The following is a 9,591-nucleotide window of genomic DNA, read 5'->3' on the forward strand; positions in this document are numbered from 1 at the left end:
CAGCTTTACTCAACTTTATTCTAACAAACCTATGAGAGGATACATTTAATAAAAATCAGTGAACAATGCAAACCACAACAAATCTTTTTTTGTGGTAACAATGGCTTTTATTTCCCAAAGTGAGGCTGCTTTGAATTTAGAATTTACAAGCTGCAGACTCTTGTAAAGCAAGTTAGAAAAATACAAATCAAGGGAGCAATTTGCAGAGACACACCACCAAATGCTTGAGGAAACAATGACAGGTACATATGGATGAACCCATAAGAATCGTAAAGATTTATTTAAAATTTTAGATTTCTTCCAAAAGTAAAGACAACATGGACACATGGAACTGTACTACTTTGTGGTATAAAATATGACAAACACAAAAAACAACAACTGCTGTGCACCTTTAAAAACGTGTTACAAGGAAAAGAAAATATGACCTGAGCAAAAAATCCAAAGTTGGAAGGCAAACTGGAGGATGACACAAGTAGTTTTTTAGTTAAAGGTCACTGATGAGTCCTAATAATACAATCTAAACTTTATTAATGAAATAGTCAAACAGCTGCTGGTCAGTGACAGCAAGGAACTTTAAGATGCTGAAGAAATTCAGTAGAAAAACGGTTAATGTGAAATGAGGCTTAAGGCACTTTGACACGCAGGGGTTGTAATGATTAAAGGACAGAGAAGGAAATGTTTGACCAGCAGAGAAACCACACTGGATTACAGAAACAAAGTCAAGAGCACAGTTAAGATGTTAAACACGTCACAAAGCACCCATCGTTGTGTCAGTCTACAGTCCAAAACCAACAAAACAAAAAACAAACAGGATTCCCACACATTTCGTCCAAATTAATTCTGAGCTTCTGAGTAGGTTAAAAACATTTGAACCATATTTTAATCTAGATTAGGATGATGACTTTCTTTAACAACATCTTAGACTGTGAATAATAAATTCAAATCTTTTCAAAGTTTATCCAATTTTAAAAGTTCTCATGGAACTTTCAGGGCAGTGGGAACCCTGTGAAACAGTAACTATTTACTACAGCAGTCCTTTAACGGTACAAGTGTTTTAAACAAGCTGCTGGACGACATCAACCAAAGTGTGACTTTGCCTTTAACTTCCCTTTTTGATCAGTGGCACGTCGAGGTCTCACGGGGGAGACTCGGCATGTAGTAGGTCGCCATCACTCTGGAGATGATCCCCCCCTCCTCCTGTCAGGCATGGCCCTAAAATAAATCTCATCTGTTCATGCCATACAGTGACCTGCTCATTTTATTGTCCATCTATGATCCCTTCCTCCTCCTCCTCGCTTCACTTCCTGCACATATCTTTTCTTTCTTCTGTGTTCTTGGCAGACGTAAACACATCGTGGAGTGATTAAACTCTGTCGTCTGCAAGTAAAAAAAACACTTCTTATTAGTCGTGTGGGGTACAGCTTTGAGTAGAAATATGCAAAAAGTAAGTTTATGTTAGTCTTACCAGTGGGAGCTGCCGAGTGCTGCCTGGTGCTCTTGATTTGCAGGAAGATGGTGTAGGTGTCGTAGGCGAAAATCAAACCAGCAACCAGACCAAACACCTAAAAGACAACAAATGAGAGTGAGGATTATTGTATTACCGCTGCTCGCGTTGTCAGTATATGCAAAATATGCTTGAAAGGGTTTTTTTGTGCCCTTTTCTTTTTTTTTTTTAAAATACCTCAACAACATTCACATTCAAATTTGGCTCCCTCTAGTGGGGGAAAGCCTTTGTTTCCCTACGTTTAAAATGATCATGACAGTAAAAAAACGTATAATTAAAGCATATAACACACATGAAATTCAGTCTATAGCTGATGTTCAGGTCTGCCATAATGGTGGAGAGCTCAATGTTTTCTCAGGTGGTCAAACTGTGAATGTTTAGAGAAACGCTGGTCTAACACAATCATTCACTCACTCACACCAATGACAGTGTGCGCCGCACTGTGAGCAATTGAGTTCTGCATCTTCCCCAAAGACACTTCTACCTACAGACGGTGTGAAGCAGTTCACTGTGGGAGTATCTTCCTCCTACAAAGAGTAATCTGAACCAGTGGAAAAGCTGTGCGTGTTTGTTATTTTATTCTATATTATTCTTTTATTTGCAGCCATTCCGTCTGTATTCAAGAATTTGTTAAAAAAAAAAACCTTCATTCATGGCCTAATTTAATGTTCAGTCCTCTCATAAGGGTGTCCAGGGAGGAAAGTGTTAACTTTAAGAGAGAGTTGTCGAAATCTCACAGTGGCTCCTTCTGTATCACGGAGTGGAGGAGAGAAGCGGCTTGTTCATTCAACTGAGCCCGTCGGACCAAAACAACCGACCCCTGATTCCACTCCACCACGCCCAGACACTCCTGCTTTGTTTTCAGAACCTTTTAAAATACCGACGGAAGGTTTATTTCACAAGTTCAATCCACTGTCGGGATGAATCAAGTCAAATTAGTCAACATCATGAGTCAGTTTTAACTTAAAGCTACCCAGAAACCCAGCATTCATAATCACTGGCTGCATGTTGCTCTACGATTTCATTTTGTCAATAATTTGCTGCGTTATAATCAAAAGGAACCTTTTTCTTATCATTTTGTTTTGTCGTAGTGTCACGGACAGTTGGTGATGATGTGCTACAGAATGGGTTTTTTGGATTCTTTGGGACATTTTGGTCCTGGATCAAAGAAATCGAACTGAAATAACATAATTAGAGCAACAGTCAAACGGTCTGCAGGAGACTCAAACAGGAAGCTCACATGACACAATATGACAAGTTTGAAGTTTAACATCTGAGACAGAAGTCCCTGTGTTGTAGTTTCTATATCTATGAGCAGATTGGATGTCTATCCTTGAACAAAAGTCCTAGATTATAGTTAATGGTTGTCAACATAGGCCATAAAACTTGCAGAACTATGCCTGCATACAAAAGTCAAAACTGACCCCGCCTGCGATTAGAGCGCCGTCGCCGCTCCCTCTAATGACACAGATCAGGGAGGTGATGAGGTAAAGGATAGCACCGACCGCAGCCCGGAAAAGATCCTGCAACAGAAATGAACGAAAATGAGAGGAGCAAAGGATGAAGTACTGCGTGTAGATGTATACTGTTGTGTTAGTTTTTAGTTCAGGGTTCACGTAGAGTTGAAATTGATCTCTGTAGAAATCACCTTTAATGCAGTTGTTGCATCTTTTTTCCTCAAACTTTTATGCCTTTTGAAATACAAGCTGTATTTTACTCCAGCTCTATGGGGGCGACCTTCGGAATGCACGTTATCACAAACTCACCCCCACGGTGTAGCTTTCTTATTCGTGTCGTTTCAGTTCAAATAAATTACCGTGTGTGTGTGTGTGTGTGTGTGTGTGTGTGTGTGTGTGTGTGTACTCACACTCCAGAGCCAGTTGACCACTTGGAACTGCTTGTCGAGCTCCATCATGAAGACCACAAAGAAAATGATGGCGAAGACCATCTCGACGATGGCCACAGCGGTGTATCCTCCATAATGAGATGAAGCATAGCAGATGAGGACAATTAAACTCAGGATCTGTGAATGAGGGCGAGGGGGAGAGAGAATAGAATATAGTTCAAAATCTCAGAAAGCACCTCAGTTACACCAGGAAACTCACACATGATGTCTACATTCCTCACCACGGTGAGATTTTCAGGTTATTCAAACTGTGTGTTGTACATGAGCTCTAGTTCGCCTGAAGCAGGACTTGCCACCCCAAAGCCACAGACAATAATCTGTGTCTATTGAACAGTCGGACAGTAAATCACACAAACAAAGCCTCCATTGTCAAGTCAAAAACTCACATGACAGCAACAATTCCTGATCAAATATATTATTCTCCACAAAATAAATTCAGAGTGAGATAACGGGCGGGACAGTGATGCACTCTATCACATGGTGTTTTCACTCTAGATTTACCGACTGGGACTTTATGTTGGTTTCTTTATATTTTTCCATAGGAGGGGAAGAAAACTCAGCGTGCATTCTTCTCGGTCGGTTGAAATGCTGCCAGAGGGGAGAAATCATCAACTTGGGCAGCCCACAGCTCGCTATCACTCTCTTTTTTCTTTCTTTCAATGTCGCTATTGTTGCTGCTGTCAAACTGTGTGGGCAGATAGTTACACACAAAAACTGTGTGACGACTGTGAAGCACTGGATACTTCACATTATTCCACAATCAAAGCCTTGAAATTAAATTCAAGCAATGATACAAAATCAGGTTGGTTTTTGTTGTTTTGTGACAATTTATAAAATAAAATAGAATTTCATTGTTCCCACTTCTCGCCTTACACAAATATTCACTGTGACGTACTAGATGTGAGAATTTGATAGAAACTAGGCAGAAGACTGACTTAACTGTGTGCATGAAGTTAAAACATCAAACTCTCCTTTTTGTGTGCCAGCCTTCAAAGAAAACCCCCAACTGATTGAAAACAACCATTTTACTGCAAAGACTCAATAAGTCCCTCATGCATTTGTTTTCATGTGTTGTGCACCAATCAACTGCTCCATTTTCTTGTGAGGAATCACACAATGTATTTTTGCAACGCCGACTAAATAAACTGGACTCTCCCGGTGACGCGAATCTAAAAAAAGCCCAATCCTGCACATAGCAATGTTTTATTCTCAGACACAGACCACTCAGGAGACAGTGTCAAATCACTGCAGTCTATATGATACGTGCATGATTCAACCGACTCGACAGCAGCCCTACATCTGTCACTACGGCCTCCTCTCCCCTCCGCCCGCGGCCCGGCGCCGGACAGCAAGTCAGATGCATCAGTACTTCATGTGTTCTGGAGACTGGCACAGGCTGCCTCTGTAGAGCGGCGAGAAGAGGCCGAGGCCACGGCGCGGCACAAAGGAAGCTCTATTCAAGCCCTGAGCGCTGCTGCTCCGAGAACCCAGGCTACAGAGGAGGTGATCGCACAGAGAACCCCCCCCCCCACACACACAAGAGTCCCTCTGAAGATGTTGACACCTTTATGTTCTCCGCACAGCGGAGGATCTGTTTGCATGGCGGCTGGCTTCAAGAGACCTCAGCCAGGATCCGTTCACATCACTAGAATGAGCCGCTCTCCCGAAATCTACTGGAGGGAAATTGTTGTGAACGGCCAGCTAATTATAGGAAGCAGCAACACGAGAGCCGAGAGCCAAGAGCTCATTCGCGGTGCAGAGACACACCAAACAGCAACAGTTGCTAGGGAAGTCACTCACATTTTGGGGGAAGATTTTATATATTTTTTGTGTGTGTGTGTGCTGGCGCTTAAAAAAAAAAAAAAAATATATATATATATACAGCAAGCATGTTGAGAAAGGAAACTTCCCTTTCATTTCATCACTCCTCTACTTCGGCATCGTGCCGTTTTCCTGAGTTACACAAGTTTTTGTTCCCCCGGCCTGCTGCAGTTCCACTCCTCCTTCCGATTCACAAATACCCAAATCTTCGACAAATAAAACTAAAACTACAATAATTTCCCGTCGTCAGGCAAAGTCTCCACTTCAGAAGATTAACAGCAGCGTTAACATTCAGCTCAGTGCATGACTCATCCTCACTTATCAGCACGACGCTCGACTTCCTACATGACAGAGAGAAGTTTTCACTCACACAGGGTGTGTGAACGTGACCTGAAGGTTGCCCTGCAACTTTGAACATGTTCGAGCTTGGTCATACCACTGAGAGCCGAAGAAAAGACAAAACTACACTCTAAATGTAATTAGGCGGGGCACGCCAATATGTACTGTCATAACATGCTGCCAGAGCATAAAGCTCAAAACGAGTCACACTCTTAACATTTGAACAGCACTGCTGCAACGCTACCGTCAAATATACAATGTCCCATCAAAGTAGAAACAATCACAATACGCCACCACTACATTCGTCTTTCTGATTTTAGCGTGGAACCCCCCCTCCCCCCCTCTCCCCACATCGTAAACCATTTCAGACATCAACCATGACAGATGACTTCCTTTTAAGTTTATCTAGTCAACTTGTGAGGAGCTCAGGAAGCAACAAACTACGGCGGGTGTTCAGTGGAGCGTGAAGCTATCCTGGAATGGCACGCCAGATATACGTGTGTTAAGCGGTTCATGCGCTCCCTGGAATAAACTTCACACCAGCCTGGAATTTCCATTACCTCGGAGAAGAAAGGGAGGGGGAAAAAGGAAAAAAAAAAAGCTTTAGAATGGGTGGACCTCTGACCAACAACTGGCTTTATAATGAGCTGGCTGAGTTATAGGAGCAGAAGCGTTTCACACTGGGCTTCCCCCACTTGAAGGAAAGTTTGCACACTGGAAAAGTAGAGGCAGAGTTTTACTGTTTAAAGATAAGCAGGAATATCACCGTGCGATGAGGTAACATCAGTGAAATGCTCCAGGCAATGTGCTGTGATCCAGCAATCACAAGGCATTTTATTGGTGCTGCTAGTCGGACATGCACTTATGTAATTTGATTACCTACTTAATATGCTGTTTGTTCACTAATATTTGACTATTTTTATGGCCCCATTGTTTGTTTTGGGGTTGAACATGTTGCCATTCATTTTTTTAAGATAATTGACATAATATTGTTCACAGCCGATATATCAGTTAAAATCTTAGAAGTCTGAATATTTCTGTAACCAAGTGTACGATTTCAATGTTTTATGATTAATTCTGTTCAAAATTACATTAAAGTGAGTATATTTTAGTTTTGAACTGTTGTCAGTGAAGCACGAGCGAATACTTTGCTTACATTTTTAGAACTAAACGTCTGATGAAATGATTTGGGAAAAAAAAAAATCAATGTCAGATTATTCTATTCTACACATTTACATAAATGGGTTAGTTAACGTCCGGTAATTGTGCAGTTTGTAATGATGGCTCTAATTCAACAATACATTTTAAATATTGGCAGGAAGTCAATACTAAGTTGGTCCACAGGTTGACTGACAGAAAAGACAAAAGAGAAGGTTATATTATTTCCCCCAGATATAAATAAAGTACTTCTGATTCTGAAAGTCATCTCAAAGTGATAAAAATCTCATCTTTGGGCTCCAAATTAAAGCTATTTGCTGGTTTCTTCAATCTAACGTAGCAAAAACATACGATTTATATTGGTGGTAGAGACACAATACGACATTTCGCCTGCCATCGAAAGCTTTCTGAACCACTAGTCAACACTTTTCACAATTTGTTGACATCACAAGTTCCAGGTTGTTTTATTGGAGATTTGATTCAGATATTTTAAGAACAAAACAACTCATGAATTAATAAAACCAATACAAGATGTATCAACATTGAAAGTGACCAGTTGCAACGAATCGGTATAATCAACAGTGGTAGTGGAGTTGGTCAAGATGGCTAAGTTTAGCTATTATCCAGCAGGCTTACAAGTGTGGCGTGGCAACTTTAAGAGGTCAACACACTTTATGAACACGGGGAATTTAGTGGTAGATCTTCTGTTTGTCGACAACTTCTTTAGCAGTTACCTCCACAATCCCAATACAAAAATGTTCTGATTTCTTTGGTCTTTATCATAATAATCAATCGGACCAAACAATATACTTTAGGACGCATCTGCAGGGATTTAAGAACACTATACAACAGTGTTCACTGTCTCCTGGTAAACTAAAGAAAAAACATAAGGTCAAGTAATTAGAACTGTAGATAAATATCTAATTTTGATCAAAATAGTCCAAATTGTGTGTACAAAGTATGTATTTATATGTATTAAGAAGTAATTTCTTACAATTTCTTACACTGATGTGTGAATGTGTGTGTGTGAATGGGTAAATGTTGAAAAGCACTAGATAAGTGAAATTCAGTTACCACTTTCCAAAGCAGAAGAGATAACCAGTGCTGCAGGGAAATTCCACTTGAGTAAAAGTATTTAGTTACCGGTACTCTAACTGGAAACATATACAAAGCATTTCAGGCCAGAGTGATTTTTGCGTTAAGAGATCATACAGCTGTGAAATGCAAACAGAGGCAATCATGTGGAGAAACGGTGGACCAAGGAGAATAGAAGGAGGTGGGTGTTCTTAACCGGATTACCTTTTTTACTATTAGGACTCATTAGTGTTGTTCTAATGCTTCTATATATTCCCGTTAACTGCAACCACATGTGCAAATATTTGAAGGGCTGGTGGGAATAATCCCTTCATGAGCAGGAATGTGATATGCAGGGCATTTTCCTCCCACCATATTTGGACTATTACCACTCTGCCTACAAATAGTAGCTGTGGTATTAAAGGTACAAAAGGGAGTTAAACCTCGTGACCTTTCATCTGCCATCAACATGTGGCTCTTTGGTGCTAAATGAGAAAACAGTGTGACAGCGAGAGCCTCTGAAAGTGAGGGAAATGTTAAAACTTTAGAAAGTCCTGGACAGTCTCTCTTATGTGGAAACAAAAGATAATTGATTTGACGTGAGAAACGCAAAGCGCTAGTAGGACTCACAATCTCCGCGGAAAGTATGAAGCCCTTCTGCGTCTTCACGTAGCTCTTCAGCTTCTCCATGGCGTTGCCTCCCGAGCTGCTAGTGGTCGTATCGGCCATTCTCGTCGCACAAACTCACCAAACATACACACACAAAATAAAAAATTTAAATAAACGCCGCTTTAGAGCGTTCTTATCGACGAGGCAGAGTAAATAAAAGTCGCCTCGGAGTGTTGAAGTCGAAGTAGCCTCCTGGAGTCTAACCGCCGTTTTCTTTTCTTTTTTTTCTTTTCCTTCTCGTCTCCAGCGGAAGAAATCAACTTCTCCGACTAAAAGTTTCGGTGGAAATCCTTGATTGAACTCAGACGAGCACACGGCAGCTCTGCACAGTCTGGGAGGGAGTGTTAGGGAGGGAGGGAGGGAAGGAGGGCCGGGCGGAGTGGAGGAGCTGACAGTGGGGCGTTGGCTTTCACTTGGCTCTGGTCGAGCTGCGGCGTACCGAGCAGTCTTCATGCCGCGTTCAGGGGCTCCACGGAAACTCAGGACTCTCTGAGACGGTCCAACTTTTACACAAAGATTCAGAACAAAACGTCCCTTTTCACCGTAAAATGCATTTATGTTACCAGTTTTGATTCTTTAAAGTATATTGGAGTAAGTATGACGACCTTATATAAGTCGCAGCTCAAGCAGTCTGTTTAAAATGTGTTGGAGCTCTGATGTCCTGCGAACCTAAAGTTGTCACGACCAGAGATGAAAAGACAGTGCTCAATTCAAACACTATTTTCTTGATTGGATTCAATTACAAATTACAATACAATATTATAGGTCTATATATTATACATATGCCTATAGTATAAATCTATAGGAAGCAGTGGTTAGCACTCTTGCCTCAAATGGAGAAATTGCCCTGAGTTTAAATACTGACTGGGACTTTATGTATGGAGTTTGCATGTTTTTCTTGTGCAAATGAGTCTCATCCCACAGTCCGAAAACATGCATGTGAGGTTTATTGGTGACCCTAAATTACCCATATATGTGTGTCTGTCTGATGGACTGGCGGCCTGTCCAGGTTGTATATACTGCCCTCGCCCATAGTAAACTGGGACTGACTCCAGCGCTGCGTGACCTTTCACAGGATAAAGCGGTATAGAAGATGGCTGGCTGGCTGGATGTGTGACTG

The 9,591-nt window shown here is 41.3% G+C and overlaps 1 protein-coding gene across 1 annotated transcript; it reads right to left on the reverse strand.

Moving 5' to 3' along the window:
* Positions 1 to 255: 255 nt before the first annotated feature.
* plp2b (proteolipid protein 2b) lies at positions 256 to 8,911 on the reverse strand. Its single transcript, XM_080469895.1, has 5 exons — positions 8,433 to 8,911; positions 3,372 to 3,527; positions 2,929 to 3,027; positions 1,466 to 1,562; positions 256 to 1,377 (listed from the first exon to the last, which is right to left on the reverse strand). The coding sequence occupies exons 1-5, from the start codon at positions 8,529 to 8,531 to the stop codon at positions 1,364 to 1,366; spliced, it is 465 nt and encodes a 154-aa protein (XP_080326021.1). The 5' UTR covers positions 8,532 to 8,911; the 3' UTR covers positions 256 to 1,363.
* Positions 8,912 to 9,591: the final 680 nt, after the last annotated feature.

The sequence above is a fragment of the Lipophrys pholis genome (genome assembly GCF_963383615.2).
Source record: "Lipophrys pholis genome assembly, chromosome: 8".
NCBI classification, from domain to species: Eukaryota; Metazoa; Chordata; class Actinopteri; order Blenniiformes; family Blenniidae; genus Lipophrys; species Lipophrys pholis.

Bases quoted from the DNA above. Each gene is read 5' to 3' on its own strand.
- plp2b (XM_080469895.1), bottom strand. From the start codon at position 8,531: ATGGCCGATACGACCACTAGCAGCTCGGGAGGCAACGCCATGGAGAAG. The intron at 3,528-8,432 runs GTGAGTCCTACT...CCTCATTCACAG, and splicing joins TCATACTTTCCGCGGAGATT to ATCCTGAGTTTAATTGTCCT. The intron at 1,563-2,928 runs GTCAGTTTTGAC...GTTGTCTTTTAG, and splicing joins GCGCTCTAATCGCAGGCGGG to GTGTTTGGTCTGGTTGCTGG.